The following is a 19,060-nucleotide window of genomic DNA, read 5'->3' on the forward strand; positions in this document are numbered from 1 at the left end:
CCTGGATTGTTTTGACCTTCTTGAGAGTTGTTGGAGCTGTGCTCATCCAGGCAAGTGGAGAATATTCCATCAAGCACCTGACATGTGCCTTGCAGATAGATGGTGGGAGGTAATTAGGATGTCAGAAAGTGAGTCACTGGTATATGATGCTCCATCTACAAACTGCTCTTATGGACATAATATTCATGTGGCCTGGTCCGGTTGAGTGTCAGGTCGATGATAACCACCATGATATTGAAGGTAGGATAGTTGGTGAACAAAATGCCTTAAACTCTTTCTTGTTGGAGATGATCATTGCTTGCCACTTCTGTGACACAAAGGTTACTTGTCATATAACACCCACCAATAAATATTCTCTAAAAACTTGTATGCAAACACGGACATCTTCATTTGCTGAGAAGAACCCATTTTTCGGAAATGCGACTTACTGATCATAGTCAAAATGAAAATAATTCTTACCTTGTGATTTTGTTGACCCACTGAAGGAAAAACCTCCATTGGGATGGTCTGCCTCTCCGTATTCTGTGTACGTGCTTCTAGGTTTAGGCTGGTATTCCCGTTTAGGACGACCTGACGCATCCCTTATCCTGTGTGAGATAATCAGTAGTATCAGACAAGCTCCATGGTAATGAAAAGATGAATACACTACAATACATAATGGACTTAGAGTGCATTAGAAGCTACAACATGATTTAGAAATGTTGGGCAAATGCATAACAGGTGCAGTTTAATATGTTAGGTTATCCAATTTGATTCTAAAAACAGAAAGACTGGTTATTATATGAATGGTGATAGGGTTGAGAGGGGTGATAAACTGATGGCATTGGTCAGAATGAAACTGGGTGAGAAGGGACAGGGTTGTGGGAAAGAAGGTGGGAAAGAAGGTGGGGTGGGGGGGGGGGGGGGGGGGGGGGGGGGGGGGGGGGGGAAGGGGGGGGGAGGCTGAGGTTGAGGGTGGAAGGTTTGAATAGCATTTTGGAGTGGGTGAGTAGCAGGTAAGGCCCAAAGGCCTACTCCTGCTGCTACTTTTTATTTTCATGTATCTTTACAGCTTAAATTGCATCGTGGATAACACTATACTTGACTGTGCCAGATTACGTCATTTTATATTCACCATACTGTTACTCGTCTCAAGAGTGTGGGGGAGGATGCTGGAGGATTTCCGAATCCTCAAAACACTCTAACGTCAGGATGAACATGAGGTAAAGTGGTCATGTGAATTTGCTCAGTTATAAGATTACAGACAATCAATCACTTTCCTGTTAAATGTCTCTATTCCTCAATTTCCCCAGATTTCAAAATTCTCTCAACAGCCTTGAACATACTCAACAATTGAACAGAGAATTCCAAAGATTCACAACGCTCAGTGTAGAAATTCCTGCTGGTCTCGGTTAAGCAGTCAACTCTTTGTCCCAAGACCCACACTTCCCCACAAGGGGGGTTAGACTTACACCACTCCAAATATAGACCTATTTATTCAATCTTCCCCCAAAGAAGAATGCTTTCATATCAATCTTGTTAGGCTTTATTACTTTCTCCTAGGAGACAAAAACTGTATACAATACTATACAGCTAACACTGAATTGATTTATAGCAAGACTTACTCATTTACTCAAAATCCCTTTCAATAAAAGCCAGCAAGCTAGAAGCCTTCCCCATGACTCATTACATCTGTGCACTAACAATTCTTGATTCACCTTTGAAGAATCCCAGGCGTCTCCGAATGCCAATATGGAGGAAAAAACATGCAGATGTTGGAAATCAAAAAACAAAAACAAAAAAAAAGTGGATGGAGCTAGCAGTCTGACAGCTGTTAAGAGAATTAAAAAGGCTGAATACCTGAAACTAATAACTTCAGTATCAAGTCCTGGAGGCTGTATTGTGGCCAGACAGAAACATTGTTAGAGCCCTCCGAGTCAATGCAACATTCAGCATTTTCAGGTAACCCCCAATTTTCATTCTCCCCATGGATATTTCAGTTTAAATTTATTCCTGAACTTTTGTCTCTAACTGCCTGTGTACAAGTAATGGCTATAATGATAACTTTGGTTTGAATCCTATCAAACATATTTCCTGTTTGCTCCCTTTCTGGAACTTAACACATTTGTTTTCTTACTTTTCCAGTTCCTATAAAAGTTTATTGATTTAAAATATTAACCAAGTTTCTCCCTCTGCTGCGTGCTTTTGCCATTTTATTTCTGTTACTAATATTATTTGTTGCTGTCTGTTTAAAATTTGGTTTTCTATTTTTACTACTGTTACTGCACATTTATCCTCAATACACACCATCAATTTGCCCTCTCTTTTGCCCAAATCCCCTCAGTTTATTTGCACACCTAATTTTATATCAACAGTTAATCTACATATATTACAAAAGGTCACTTCATCCATAAAGCAGATCATAAGTGTGGCCCAAGCTATGATTCTTACAGCTTGCCAAAAGTTATCAATATTAAAATAAAATGTAATATCTATGATGGTTTCTGTTAACCAATCTTCTTTATACATTACTATCACGAAACACATAATGTAACACATAACAGTAAAGCAAATTCAGGACATAAACAGGAACCAAGATTTGGTAATTCTGCAACTGATAACCAAAGAAAATAAGAGTTTCAATAGCGAATTGAAATCCATCAATTGCTCAAAATCGGCTCAATTGGAACAGAAACATTAGCATGAATAATTGAGTCAAAGAACTTTCTACTGCATATGCTAAATCTATGTAATGGTAACACAAATATAAGTACAGCATTCTTGAAATAAAAATGATAAAAGGTAGCCTATATCAGTTCCCAAAGCCTGCATATTTACCTCAATATGTTTGGTAGCAGTACCCACTTACTCTCAATTTTTCCCCCCAATATCTAGACCCAAGAGTAATACACAAATGATTGGTAAGACTACTTTGTTATATGCTTCTCAGGCACGATGTGAAAATGTCCACCAAAAAAATCCTGACAAAAAATTAATTATAAGAATTCCAATTATATAGTCTCTAAGCACGTTTCACAAAAAAGCTCCAAGGTGCTTAATTACCGAAGTGCTTTGGCATCGACCAGTAAACTTGTAATTACGTTGTGTAAAAATCAGTAAACAATTTACAACTAAATGGTTTCAGACAATGATGTTTAAAGAATTAATGCTGGTCAGGCTGTTTGAAGAAACCCTTGTACTACAAATATTGTCATGGGAATTTCAATAAAAGCTAATAAGCACAGTATCTCTTATCTGAAAAGGAACTTAAACAATGATACACACACACACACCCTCCTGCAGTAAAGAAGGGCGAGTTCAAACCAAATATTTGGAATCTACTATCTTGTTATCCAGAAATTAGTACACTCCGCTGAGGGACATTGTTGGTCATTAAGTATATATTATACTAGACCAAGTGCAGACTTGTTGGGTCTGTTTCCCCGTGCGGTTGTGGGGGGGAGGTGGCAGCGTCACACAAACTAACTACCCCCCCCCCCCCCCCCCCCGCACAACACGGAGAGAGGGGGGGGGGGATGAAGAGAGGGGGGGGGGGGAGAGAGAGGGGGGGGGGGGAGGGGGGGGGGAGAGAGAGGGAGAGAGGGTGGGAGAGAGAGAGGGGGGGAGAGAGAAGGGGGAGAGAGGGGAGGGGGGGGGGGGAGAGGAGGGGGGGGAGAGAGAGGGGGGGGGAGAGGGGGGGGGGGAGAGAGGGGGGGAGAGAGGGGGGGGGGAGGGGGGGGGGAGAGGGGGGGGGGGAGAGAGGGGGGGGAGGGGGGGGGGAGAGGGGGGGGGGGGAGGGGGGGGGGGGGGGGGGGGGGGGGGGGGGGGGGGGAGGAGGGGGGGGAGAGGGGGGGGGGGGGAGGGGGGGGGGGGGGGAGGGGGGGGGGGGGAGAGGGGGGGGGGGGGGGGGGGGGGGGGGGGGGGGGGGGGGAGAGGGGGGGGGGGGGGGGGGGGGGAGAGGGGGGGGGGGGGGGGGGGAGAGGGGGGGGGAGGGGGGGGGGGGGGGGGGGGGGGGGAGAGGGGGGGGGGGGGGGGAGAGAGGGGGGGGGGAGAGGGGGGGGAGGGGAGAGGGGGGGGGAGAGAGGAGGGGGGAGGGGGGGAGAGAGAGGGGGGGGGAGAGAGGGGGGGGGGGAGAGAGGGGGGGTTAGAGAGGGGGGGGGGTGAGAGGGGGGGGAGAGAGGGGGGGGGGGGGGAGGGGGAGGGGGGGGGGGGAGGGGGGGGGGGGGAAGGAGAGAGGGGGAGAGTGCCTTTTTACTAAAACCCAAACCCCCCAAACAATCATTTGCAGGCAGTGCCTTTTTACTTCAAACCAACCATATTTTCATTTTCAAAGCACATTAAGGGCACTCACAGTTGAGTAGACATGTGTTCAGTGTTATTCAGAGTTCAGAGAGATGTGACCTCCATCTTGCAGAGACTGAGTGAGGTACACCACTTCCGGGTTTTATAGTCCCTCCCCCTCCCTCCAGCAGGGGCAGCAGAGAGAATGGTGATTTTTTTTTAAACATTAATATCTTTCTGATTTTCCATCGATGGGAAAAATCCTCTGGTGCAGGAAGGCAGACTTGGGCTCTGAGCGAGGTGGACAAAAATGACGGCCGTAGGTGGCGCCGTTCTCTCGGAAATCGCAGCACAGTGGGCCAAAAGCGGTCAAGATCAGACTTTTAGTAAGATAGATTGTGTATTATTAACTACTATTTCTAATGTTTCCAATGTAATCTTCACTGGAAGCAGCCATGAACACAAACATCTGTTGGAGCCAAGAACAGTTATTTTTGGAATGAATTTGATGGGGCACCATGGCCTCGCCGATCTGTTAATAGAAACTGACTGCAATTACAATAGTGTGGTGATCTCTGCACAACACTTCTATTCTTAGACTAACATGCACTGCAGCACCATATCCAGTGTGGTGTTCTCAATTATACCAAGAAAACATTGTTGTACAGATGTAGAAATGAAGTAAATCTACATGGAAGAAGTGGGCTCTTAAGACCATACAGTCGATATTGGTGTTATATACTACATAAGCACATGTAAACACTGAAATGAAAACTTTTCCATCAGTGGAATGATAGTAGATAAACAAACTCATGCAACGCTTGGCTATTTAATGACAACAGAGGCGATGCATTTTTTTGTGCTGTTCGTCTACCTCCCTCTCCCCTTAAACTAAATATACTTGTGATCTGGGATATGACTGCACAGAAAAAACAGTTTTTTAACTTTTAGTTTTAGAGATACAGTGCGGAAGCAGGCCGAGTCCGCACTGACCAGCTATCCCTGCACACTAACACTACCCTACACATACTAGAGACAATTTACAATTTTACCAAGCCAATAAGCCTACAAACCTGTACGTCTTTGAAATGTGGATGGAAACCGGAGCTCCCAGGGAAAACCTACATGATTACAGGGAGAACGTACAAACTCCGTAGAGACAGCACCCATGTCAGGATCGAATCCAGGTCTCTGGCGCTGCAAGGCATCCTCTATCCTGGTTCACCATCCACCAGTTCACCACACTCAACATTCAATATTTTTTTCTAAATAGTCCAAATGGATCATCAGCAAAAAAATTCAACAGTAGCCACTGAGTGTTGACCGCATTTTCTGCTTTGATTACAATTAGGGGGGCATTGTTTATTCAGAGCTGGAGAACCTGGAGGGTGGAGAAAGATTGTGCTCCATGTTGCAACTAATGACACTGAAGGGTCTCGACCCAAAACGTCACCCACTCCTTCTCTCCCGAGATGCTGCCTGTCCCACTGAGTTACTCCAGCTTTTTGAGTCTATCTACAGAACACTACGATGGCTCTGCTGAAGGAATGATCAGCAAGAGTCAAAATTAAAAAATCTACAACAGTGTCAATCTCTGAAATACTAATGAGGTTACTTGGAAATCTGCAGAGTACAAAAATAATGAAATTTGCAGCACAGTATAGGTGAATTAATGGTACAAATAAAAGTAAATAACTATCTAATAATCTTAGAGGTGTGGTTGCAAAGAGAACAAGATTGGGAATTAAATATTAGGGAATACCTTTAAAAGAGATAGGAGAAATGGAAAAGGAGGTAAAGTAGCCTTGTTATAGGAATCTCAGTTCAAAAAATAAAGAAGCAAAAAGTAAGAAAGTTCAGTTTGCTTGCAGGTAAGAAACAGTAGGAAGCAGAAAACATTGATGAGATTTCCCCAAAACATGAATGGTATTTAGGGCATTGTATAAACACGAGGATCTACAGATTCATGTAATAACAAAGTAATAACAATCCTGACCCACCATTGCTCCAAAGTCTGGTTTAGGTCAAGTGTGACGTATCCAGATTTGTTGATAATAATCAGCTTGATGGCAATATGACCAATGAAGAGATGCAGGAAGGCATCAGCTGAACATAAACAAAGTGAATGGGCAACAGTGTGGTAAGTGGAATATAACACAAAAAAATGTGAGGTCATCCATTTTGGTATCAAACAAAGCAAGACTGACTAGTATTTAAGCAGCAAGATTAAAAGTTACATAGAAACAAAGAAAAAAGGTGCACCAGTAGGCCATTCGGCCCTTCAAGCCAACATCGCCATTCAATATGATCATGGCTGATCATTTAAAATAGCTTTCTGGCTTTTATGATCGTTCTGGCTTTTTCCCCCCGTATCCCTTGATTCCCTTCGCCCTAAGAGCTAAATCTAACTATCTCTTGAAAACATTCAGTGAATTGGCCTCCACTTCCTTCTGTGGCAGAAAATTCTAGATTCACAACTCTCTGGGTGCAAAACATTTTCCTCATCTCAGTCCTATATGGTCTACCCCTTATTCTTAAACTGTGACCCCTGGTTCTGGACTGCCCCAACATTGGGAACATTTTTCCTGCCTCTACCCTGTCCAATCCTCTAAGAATTTTACATGTTTCTATAAGATTCTATAAGATAAGTTAGATGTGGCCCTTGTGGCTAAGGGGATCAGGGGGTATGGAGAGAAGGAAGGTATGGGATACTGAGTTGGATGATCAGCCATGATCATATTGAATGGCGGTGCAGGCTCGAAGGGCCGAATGGCCTACTCCTGCACCTAATTTCTATGTTTCTATCCCTTCTTTAAGATTTTATATGTTTCTATAAGATTCTTTCATCATACGTCAGTCCTGCCATCTTAGGCATTAACGTGCTGAACCTATGCTGTACTCCGTCAATAGCAATAATGTCCTTCCTCAAATTAGGAGACCAAATTACACACAATACTCCAGGTGCGGTCTCACCTGGGCCCTGTACAACTGCAGTAGGACCTTACTCCTAAACTCAAATCCTCTCGCAATGAAGGTCAACATGCTATTGGCTTTCTCCACTGCCTGCATGCTTACTTTCAGTGACTGATGCATAAGCACACACAGGTCTTGTTCCGTCTCCCCTTCTCCTAATCTGACACCATTCAGATAATAATCTGCCTTCCATTTCTTGCCACAAAAGTGGATAACCTCACATTTATCAACATTATACTGCATCTGCCATGCTTCTGCCCACTCACCCAACCTATCCAAGTCATCCTACAGCCTCACAGCATCCTCCTCGCAGCTCACACTGCCACCCTGCTTTGTGTTATCCGCAAATTTAGAGTCGTTACATTTAATTCCCTAGTCTAAATCGTTAATATATATTGTAAACAACTGGGGTCCCAGCACCGAGCCTTGCAGCACCCCACTAGTCACTGCCTGCCATTCTGAAATGGACCAGTTAATTCCTACTCTTTGCTTCCTCTCTGCCAACCAGTTCTTTATCCATGTCAATACCCTACCCCCAATACCATGTACTCCGATTTTGCACACTAATCTCTTGTGTGAGACCTTGTCAAAAGCTTTTTGAAAGTCCAGATACACAACATCCACTGGCTCTCCCTTATTCATTCTACTTGTTACATCCTCAAAAAATTTCAGAAGATTAATCAAGCATTTCCCCTTCATGAATCCATGCTGACTTTGACTGATCCCATTGCTGCTTTCCAAATGCGCTGCTATAACATCTTTACTAATCGACTCCAGCATCTTCCCCACCACTGATGTAAGACTAACTGGTCTATAATTCCCCGTTTTCTCTCTCCTCCCTTTCATAAAAAGTGAAGTTATGTTGACTACCCTCCAGTCCACAGGAACTGATCCAGAGTCGAGAGAACATTGAAAAATGATCATCAATGCATCCACAAATTCTCAGGCCATCTCCTTGAGTACTCTGGGATGCAGACCATCAGGCCCTGGGGATTTAACTGCCTTCAGTCCCAACAGTTTACCTAACACCATTTTCTGACTAATGTGGATTCCTTTCAGTTCCTCCCTCCCACCAGATCCTCGGTATTTCCAGGAGATTGTTTGTCTTCCTTAGTGAAGACAGAATCAAAGTACTCATTTAACTGTTCTGCCATTTCCTTGTTTCCCATTATAAATTCACCTGTCCCTGATTGTAAGGGACCTACATTCGTTTTCACTAATCTTTTCCTTTTTACATACCTAAATAAACTTTTACAGTCAGTTTTTATATTCCCCGCAAGTTTTCTTTCATGCTCTTTTTTCCCCTCTTAATTAACCCCTTTGTCCTCCTCTGTTGAGTTCTAAATATTTTCCCCGTCCTCTGGTTTGCCGCTTCTTCTGGCCAATTTATATGCCTCTTCCTTGGATTTAACACGTGGTCTTTAAATCTTTGCCAGTGCATCTCCACTGTCAACCCTTTAAGTATAATTTGCCAGTCTATCCTTGCCAATTCCCATCTCCTACCTTCAAAGTCTCCTTTATTCATGTTCAGGACCCTATTCTCTGAATTAACCGTGTCACTCTCTATCCGAATGCAGAACGGCCACTCAAGAATTGACAATTTTTTAGCTTTGAAAAACTCCTTTGTTGCTTTAGCAGTATGTTTGGGATCATTGTCTTGCTGTAGAATGAACCGCTGACCAATGCGTTGAAGCATTTGTTTAAACTTGAGCAGATAGGAAGGTACGCTTCAGAATGCATTATGCTACCACCATCAGCAGTTGTATCATCAATGAAGATAAGTGAGCCAGTACCTTCAGCAGTCATTCGTGCCCGGGCCATAACACCCCACCACCGTGTTTCACAGATGAGGTGGTATGCTTTGGATCTCGGGCAGTTCGTTCTCTCTCTCCTCCATATTCTTGCCATCACTCTGATATAAGTTCATCTTTGTCTCATCTGTCCACAAGACATTTCTCCAGAACTGTGGTTGCTCTTTTAAGTACTTCTTGGCAAACTGTAATCCGGCCATCCTATTTTTGCGGCTAACAAGTGGTTTGCAGGTTACAGTGTAGCCTCTGTATTTCTCTACATGAAGTCTTCTGCGGACAGTGGTCATTAACAAATCCTCACCTGACTCCTGAAGAGTGTTTCTGATTTGTCGGACAGATATTTGGGTTTTTTTCTTTATTATTCAAAGAATTCTTCTGTCATCAGCTGTGGGGGTCTTCCTTGGCCTGCCAGTCCCTTTGCGATTAGTAAGCTCACCGGTGCTCTCTTTCTTCTTAATTATGTTCCATACAGTTGATTTCGGTAAGCCTAAGGTTTGGTTGATGTCTCTAACAGTTTTATTCCTGTTTCTCAGTCTCACAAGCTTCCAATGAAAGTCAAAGAACAACTTTGGTCCTCATGTTGATAAACAGCAATAAAAGTTTCCACAGGTGATGGAAAGACTGGAGGAAAGACTAGGTGCTGAGAGCTCTCTTACAGCTGCCTGAAGGAGGCAATTAAATACACCTGAGCAATTACAAACGCCTGTCAAGCCATGCGTACCAAACATTATGGTGCCCTGAAATGGGGGGACTATGTATAAACACAGCTGTCATTTCTACATGGTGAAACCAAAATGTAAAAAATGGCCTTTATTAAAATCTGACAATGTGCACATATGTGATTTTTTTCTATTCTAAATCTTAAATTGCAGAGTACAGAGGCAAATAAATAAATGATGGGTCTTTGTCCCAAACATTATGGAGGGCACTATACCTCCTCTGACAAAAACTATTTCCTTGAAAATGTCAAACACAAACTTAATAATTTGCAGTTTTTCTGACAATGAAACCTTGCCAAACAAGCTAGCGTTTAATATTTTACTAAGATTTTCAGTGTGGTTATATCAATTTGAGAAAAGTTTAATTGCAACATGGTCAACATGTATATAATTATTCTAATTTCACATAAAATATCCTGTGGTTTGAATGTAAAAGTCCACATAATCAATAGAAACTTGCATTCTGTACCTTGATTGATGAAATAAAGACAATAGTGACTGATGCCTGGAAATTGGACTGCCTAAACTTGATCTAATTTGTACTGGCAATTTGTCAGTATAAATTAGAACAGTAATCAAGTTTAGGCAGTCCAATTTTCAGGCCACAGTCACAATTGTCCTTTATTTACCAAATGCTCTACGTATAATACTGTGATGCCAAATTTATTCAGGGGTTATACAATGTTTAACAGACCAGCGTGATCTTTTTGTTGCTCTTGTTATGACTAACGTATTGGTATACAGTTTCACAGCTTCTCACAGATATTGGACTGGAAATTCTGTGTACATAAACTTGAAGAATTGGTGCCAGACTCTTAGACCATATTAGTTTTCATAGTCAATCTAACCTGTCCTTCATATCTTTACATATATGATCATAAAATGATCAGATTAAAGCACTCAGTTTACTATGGAAATTGAACTATGTTGGGCTTTCTGTTTAATGCCTCACAAAAAAACATCAAGGATATTGCAGAATTGAACTTCAAAGATCAAAACAATGATTTTTCTTCAAGATATTTTTCATTTTGTTATTTGACTTTTTTTAAGCAAATTCAGTTTTTAGTTTTGTTCTGCAAAATTAGAAAATATGTTCTAAATCCCAAATTACAATAATATATTCAGTGGTGTTCATACACATATAACACTACTTGCCACCAGCTCAAGATGCTAACACCCACTTGGAGATTGACAGTGGCTTGTTTTAACAGTATGAGAACAAAATATTTACTTGGTATGGTTGCAAAGTAGTAAAAATGTCAGCATGCCATGGAAAGATACGCAAAATGATTAGAAATCAATTAAAATGTAAGAACGGTAAAAATGATGTAAGCAATGGAGTAAAAGGGCTTAAAATTCAGATAATTTGATAATGTGAAAGAAAATGAATCAGCTCCAAAGGAACAATAAATTATTTTGCAAGTTTATTAATTTTAAAAATGATTATGCTGAATTAGGACATTAGAAACAATTACAAATTAGAAAATGCATGCATATAAATCAAAGACGTAAATACACAAAGGAATCAATCTTGACTTGCTTAGAAGAGAATCAAGCAAAATTTTACTAAGCTACATAAGGTAAGGAAAGATTAAATTCATTCACCCAAAGGAATATACTGGGGCCAGTTGTGCCTGATCCAATCCACTGCCCACACACATGGTTGAACCCCAGCTGCATTTATCCTTTGAGCCACGATGGCCTTAGTTCCACAGCTGGAATGGAATATCAGTAGAATAGACTATAAGTGGTGACCAGGTCTGCAGATAATGCATTCCAAAGCCCTTTTTCACAAGATGTCAAAGGTCTGTTTCAATGTCTCAGATTATCAGTTCATTCTGTACTTCTACGCGGGAATGAGAAAGTGTGATGTGCTGACATGCACTCTATTGCTAGTTAGCAATTCTCTATGAAAACGCAAGCTAACCATCAGCAAAATTCAGCCCATGGCAGAATACTTTATAATTTGGTGGGAAATAATGTTTTTGCAAAAATTTAATTCAAAACTAGTGTTGAAATCATGCAGAGCACTGTATGTAATATAGAAATCCATGCGGGATAATGTGGATATAAGGATAAACTAAGAACCATGCGTAAGTCCACCCTCCGCCACTTCCAGTTTAAATTCAATTTGGAGTATTTTTGGAGGACCAGGGAACTAAGAACCATGCTTAAGTCCACCCTCCACCACCTCCAGTGTAAATACCATTTGGAATATTTATGGACCAGGAAACCAAGAAGAACTAAGAACCAAGGATTAACAAAACATAATGAAGAGTCAATAGGGAAGTGCCTGGCACGAGGAGATATAAATAAACACATGCAACTATTTCTACTTAGAAGTAAAAAACTAATTTCAAGATCATGTGTTTGACTTGAATAATATCAAAGCTATTTCCAGAAGATGAAGAATGCAGGGGATGAGGTCATGGATGCAAGCTTCAACATAAAAGATTTATACGAGATGGTTGTCCAGTGTTTGGGACAGAAAGTATAGGTTAAATTTTGTTGTAAGTGCTCAACTCTGATCGCAAAGAAATCTCTCCACAAAAATCTAATGAGCTGTGTGTTCCTGTTCTTAATTTAATTTTATTCTCTTATTGGTCAGAGAGGATGTCTGCCAATTATGTCGCCAAACAAGCAAAGCAGTGAGCCACAATAAAGAATTCACATACAGTGAGACTCCATAAGTTTTATGGACTCCATAAGTTTTAAGATTGTTTGAATGAGGATACGTCTGGACCTAGGGAAAATAACTAAATTGGGGTAAGGTAGACTACGCCATTATTAGGCAGGAATTAGGGAGAGTACATTTGGAGCAGCTGTTATTGGGCAAGTCCTCATTCAACATATGGGAGTTTCTCAAAGACCAGCTGATTAGAGTTCAAGCCTGGCATGGTCCAGTGAGGAGTGATAAAGATGGCCAGGTACGGGAGCCTTGGATAACACAGGCTTGAAACGTCAAAGACTAGAGGGCATGACTTTAAAGTCAGAGGTGCAAAGGAGATGTGCAGGGCAATTTTTTTTCCCCACAAAGTGGTGGATTCCTGGAACGTGCTGCCAGGGGTGGTAATGGAATCAGATAGTGGATTTGGGCACATGTATATACATAAAATGGAGGGATGTGGATCTAATGCAAGTAGAATTGATTAGTTTTATTTGGCATCATGTTTAGCTCAGACATTGTGAGGTGAAAGGATAATTCCTGTACTATGATCCAAAAGCTCCAATTATATTCACATTTTTAACTGCTAATTAAACACTGTCATACATATGAGCTTACTAAAGGTCAATTTTGAAACATTGAAAAGAGAATTAACATCATGATTGTAGATTCACATGAATTAAACACCCTACTTAAATTTAGTTTTTCCAGTGCATAGAAATGTTCAGCAGTGATCATGGGTGAAAGCACCATTATAGTTCCATCTCATTGAAAAACATCTTAATATTACTAAGATTTGTACACTGAACATAGCGCATAAAATGTTGACATTCATGTTAAATCACTCATTTCACCAGGTGAGGACATCAACAATGCAGAAACGTGGGGTGCTACTAACAATAAATTCTGGATTTTTGCATTTAAATACGTATGTGTTGACTCTAGTTCTACGCTGTTGGTGAAAAACAACAATTATGCCGTTAAATCCACAAAAATTGGGCCATTAATATTCAAATTTGATTAAAGAGTTGTCAGAAGAGTAAAGGAATACCATAGTCCCCACCAGACTTGCTGAGAAGCTGGGTCTGAACACTTCCTGAGTCCTGGACTTTCTCACCACCAGGCCCCAGGTGGTCAAGATGGGGAGACATACCCCCACTCTCAACACAGGATCCCCCCAGGGTTGCGTCCTTAGCCACCTACTGTACTCCCTGCACACACATGACTGTGTGGTCAGGTCCAGCTCCAACTCCATCATCAAGTTTGCTGATGACACTGTGGTGGTGGGCCTGATCTCCGATAACGATGAGAAGGCCGATAACGATGAGAAGGAGGTGGCTGATCTGGCACCCTGGTGTCAGGACAACAGCCTCCTCTTGAATGTCACAAAAACTGTCAGGCAAGCGCCTCCGCTGTCACGCTGTGAAACCAGAGAGGATGAGATGGAGTTTCTTCCCACAGGCCATCAGGACTGTAAACTATTATCTCACCAGGGACTAATTTACTGTTGTGTTGTGTCTTTTTAAATTTTTTTTCCTAAATGTAAATACTGGTTCTGTTCTATTCTGTTCTGTTGTTCTGTGTTTTTGCACAATCCGCAGGCATTGCTACTTTTATTTCACTGTACATTTTGTCTGTGTATGTGACAAATAAAGTTGACTTGACGACTTGAATATAGAAACAGTCAATTAAACAGGAATAAGCATACAAAGGCATGGAGGAAACAACCTAACAATGAAAAATATTTGTATCAGAATAGTTTATCTGATAAAATGCAAGGTGATTTACTTGGGGAGGAATATAGAACAACTTGTTTTTAAAGCTTTAAGAGGTTTGACGTAGTGTTTAAAAGGACATGAAGCATTGCAAGTTAACTGAAGAAGGGTTTCGGCCCGAAACGTCGCCTATTTCCTTCACTCCATAGATGCTGCTGCACCCGCTGAGTTTCTCCAGCAATTTTGTGTACCTTGCAAGTTAACTTGCAGGTTCAGGAAGCAATTACAAAGCAAAGAAATTAGGTTGCCCATTACTGCAGAAGAATTAGAGTACAAGACTAGTTATGAATTGCTCTTTTGTATAAAACCCAAGTGAGAGCACACTGGAATACTGGGAATAGATCTGGCTTTTCACACTAAAGATAGAAGGATAAACTTGCAATAGCGGAAGTGCAGTGAAGGTTCACCACATGGAGGGTTTATCATAAGAGGAGACATGCAGACCAGGCCAGAACTATTAAAGATAAACATTGAAACAAGTAAAATTATTCAGGTGCTTGACACTGTAGGCGTGGCGTCGATTCCCCATGGCTGGGGAGTCTAGAGAAAGAGATAACTGACTCAAAAAATGGAAAAAGTTGGGATTTTTTTAATTTATCTAAAGGATAGTGAATCTTTTAAATTCCTTGTGTAAGGATTTGTAAAGACTCAATCCCTGAGCATATTCAATGCAGCTAATGATTAAATGTTTAATATTAAAATATTCCAAGGTTATGGGGTTCATGGAGAAATGTGATACTGGAGTACAAGATCAGAAATAGTTTTATTGAATGGTGGAACAGATTCAGAGATAAATAACTCACTCTGCTTCTTTTGTTCTGTTCCAAAAATAAAACTCAAAGTCTTTACATTTCGTTTTGAAATCTTTGAGGCTCTGAAACATTTCCAAACAAGATTTTTAATAGATTTCTCAACTTTGATTGCGTAATTTCTGCCCAGCTTCAGTGTAATTTGTTCAGGCCTGTTCAAATTCTCAACATTCTGAAGTAGTTAAGTTGGAACCCACTGGTGTCAGGTAATCACGCTCTGTCCATTAATCCTTAAGCTCATATTTATCCATCTTCTCCATGTTCTCCAGAGATGCTGCTTGACCTGCTCAATTACTCCAGCACTTTGTACTATTTTGTGTATTAATGAGCAACTACAGCTTATTGTTTCTGTGTAAATGACCAGGTACTTGTTCTGAGATTGGAATTCTTAATTCTAGACTTTTCGGTCAGTGGGAGCATTTTACAAATCATCAGTATCCTTAGAATCTGAAATATTTAACCGAGGTCATCACGCCGGGGGGGGGGGGAGGGGTAGGCTGGTGACTTCTTTTGACTTCTTGCATGCACCTTGATCAGACACAGCAGAAAGTGGGCTGCCACAATTTTAACTCGTTTGACTGGTAGCATAAAACATCTCATCATGAGGTAAGTATCAGTTTCAAAATATACTTCCACTTATTCTGCAAATATTTATCCTGCTTTGCACGAGTAAATACAGTATGCCCAAAATACTTAATCCATAAACCACTTGGCAAGCTTTGCAGTTATGAGATGTGCATCACATTTTTATTACCCTCAGGCGAAAATAGTAATATTTCCTTACATAAATTAGCTTTCCAAATTCTAAACGGACTCTTCTAATCTGAGTGATTCTGACGGTCCCTACCAGCAAATACAATAATGACTTGTGTTCATAAACAATTTTCACAGGATTTCAATTTCTAATTGTGATATTTAATGTTATGGTGCCCTCAGCACACGTTGATTAATATCTACAGCCACTTTATTCTGTAACTGGGCATGATGACAATTTAAATATCATTCCCTGTATCTTGAAGTGGGTATGGGTGAAACATCTACATCTCAATTAAATAAACATATCTTACCTCTCTTTTAATTTATCAGAGAGCTCATCCAAAATTTGTACAGCTTGTTTGTGATAATCCAGTTGTGCTTCCACTAGGGCTGACATTTGGCTCACTTGCTCGATCTGCAAAAGGATTTTCCTTTTACTTAGGTCATTTAAAGTATGTGTAAATGACTGACAAAGAAAACATAAATTACTTAGTTCTCCCATAGAAATGTAGCATCAATCCAAACGGGCCCACATTGTCTAACACCATTTATAGAGCAAGGATGGATGATACCTAAATTTTCCATAGCTACCATTTATTTCTGTTTAACCACTTTAAGAACGGGGGTTGGAATCAACAAAAATACACAAGGATTCACGAAACCCAGTCGTCTATTTTGGGATCGATTTAAAATTGCCTCATTGGGCAATCTGAATCAATCTCTATACTCGTACTTCTTTACTTACAAAATAAATCTACAAAAATTAAAAAATGTTTAATATGCAAATACCTTGCATAATACAAATGCACCCCATTACACTTAAAATGCATTTAATTGCAAGAATTTGTATTCAGTGTTCTAAGTTATATCTGATGATTAAAGATGCTATTATTTATAGGAATTATACAACTACCATAATTTTAATTCTCTCTTCTGCTAATCCATCAATTTAGAAATCAATAGTGGGTTTGTTCTATTGGCATCTTGTTGATGCATCAAGGCTGAACATTACCAACATAATATAGACCCTATCAGGTCACAAAAGATTTCTGAGAACTGTTTGTGACCTGAACAGTTTATGCTGGAAATGAACAAAAACTGTTTGTGAAGAGGATTACACAAACAGCAGTGATAGGAGAGCGAGTAGGTGTGTGAAGAACAGCCACCAGCCAATCTCACTGACTCACTATGTGAGTGATTCTGCTCAGGGCATCCACCTCTGATGAACCCAGCCCCTAATGGTTGCAGCTCGTTTGAGTGTACGGGTGTCCATAACCGAGTGAGAGCTTATAGTCACTGCTGTCCTTAAATAGTTTCAATGAGTCAATTATTTTAGCCCAAGTCTCTGTACTATCTACAGGATTGTGATAGAATATGGATTAACATACAAAAGGACACAGTTAAATTCATACAGATGTGATGGAAACAGGGAGAGGGAGGATGGGTAGAGATGGCCTAATTCAGTGACAGGATTTCAAAAAGTATTGTTTAATTTCCAGTAAACCAACTCCTATTTGGACTAACCCATCCTCAGAACTTCAATTATTTATCATCCTTTCATCAAATTCTTGATTTAAAATACTCAGCAGAATTAAATCATTTCAAATCTGGAGGAAAGATTCATTTGGCCATGATTAGACACTGAACAATTTAGCAACAAAAATATGATAATAGTTGAGTGCAAATGAAAACATTTTATTTTGCAGAAATTAGTTTGAATTTGTCAGACATCTAACCAAACCTTCAATCAGACCTCTAATTTTCTTGATGTGGATAAAGCTTCAGATAGTTATTGTGATGTATCACTTAAATCCACCTTATATTACTTGAATTGGATAAAACAACACTTAGGACAATTGCTTCACATTCTAAACAAACCGGAAGTACAATCTTGATGGTGCAAATGGCACATTTGATAAAAATGACATGCAAAACAGAAAACAGAAAGACTTGGAACCCACAATGTCTCACCATTTTCTTGCCTTTCAATCAGAAAGTATTTTGCAAAAATAATTTTGTTTGCCAGAAAAATACATGATGGTAAATTATTTGACCAAGAACATTATAGTTGAATTTGATAAGTACCTTTGTTGAATTTAATGCAGGTACAACCTCAAGCTGATGCAATGTATTATGATCTGGAGCATGAATATAACTAATGTCCCCACTTAGCCAAGAAATATTTTTGTTTAACTACCAGGAGACTTCCACGTATAAACTTGTGTGAAATAAGACCCGAATCACATTATATAATCTTGCAATTTCGAGATTATTTAGTCCCAAAAATAAATATAAACATGTACAAATATGAAAGCATAAGAGTAACAGGTCTTTTGAAACCACACTTACATCAGTTTCTAAAAGATTGTACATGCTGGTTTCTGCCACATCTTTGGATTCATCAAATTTTTCCAAAGCTTGTCTTATCTCCTCCTCAGGAATTTTTCCCTGTCGTTTCTTCTTGTAGTCGTAGTCCAGGCGGCGACCTTCCAATTTCTTCAAATGATGCTGCAATGAAAAAATTGTGTGCATAATTCTTAGAGTACACCTTTATATTTTTTTGGTTCTGTTATACTTCAACATAATCTTCAGCGACCCTGCCCACCATTATTTGAAACCAGAGTGTCAGCAAACTATCAGAACTTTGAGAGGTAAAGCCAGCCAGCCAAATCTATTATCACATATTACATCTTCTGTATTCCTTCTAGCATGGAATCATACATTACTAATGAAAAATAATTTGTTTTTTTTCCCTCTCTGAGAGGCACATTTTACACCCCAAAAAACCCATCTTCGGAGAGAACAGGATTGAACCTGTGCCTTTTAGTTCACATAGCATTGTATTATAATACACTCACATTGAATTACTGAGTTATAAAGCAAGTTTTATTGATTATTAATGTAATAAATTATATTCCTCCAGCACATTGTAATAATTCAAATATATTTCAGTAGAGAAAGGAAATGAGTTTGTCATTCACGAGTGAAAGCAACATTATTTTCTTTCAAGCGTGGCCATAACACAAACATTATTTCAGCCACTTTCATAAGGTGTGTCATGCTGGCTTTACTTTGAGCTCCACAGCTAGATCAATATTGAACTATGATCAGCCGCTGGGTTGGTCTAGATAGTTATTTTGAAGTGCTGTGTCAAGTCAAGTCAACTTGGACAACAGTTTAAAATGACTACAAGATGGAGGCTGCAAACTGATGTCTTTGGGAAGGTGGTTTGCATATTCAAGCTCGCTTCAGAATGAATTTTAAAAAAAGGAACAATGAAGTCATGTTCAAA

At 40.2% G+C, this 19,060-nt stretch overlaps 1 protein-coding gene across 1 annotated transcript in view; it reads right to left on the reverse strand.

The window, feature by feature from the left end:
- The window catches only part of LOC129711290 (endophilin-A2-like), a 69,575-nt gene that overhangs the window by 13,278 nt on the left and 37,237 nt on the right, over window positions 1–19,060 (reverse strand). Inside the window, exons 5-7 of the mRNA XM_055658837.1 lie at window positions 18,118–18,276; window positions 16,080–16,183; window positions 460–587 (exon numbers count right to left, since the gene is read on the reverse strand). Of these exons, the coding sequence (XP_055514812.1) occupies window positions 460–587; window positions 16,080–16,183; window positions 18,118–18,276 (391 nt within the window). The remainder of the gene's footprint in view (window positions 1–459; window positions 588–16,079; window positions 16,184–18,117; window positions 18,277–19,060) is intronic.

This window comes from Leucoraja erinacea, chromosome 29 (genome assembly GCF_028641065.1).
Source record: "Leucoraja erinacea ecotype New England chromosome 29, Leri_hhj_1, whole genome shotgun sequence".
Classification (NCBI taxonomy): Eukaryota; Metazoa; Chordata; class Chondrichthyes; order Rajiformes; family Rajidae; genus Leucoraja; species Leucoraja erinaceus.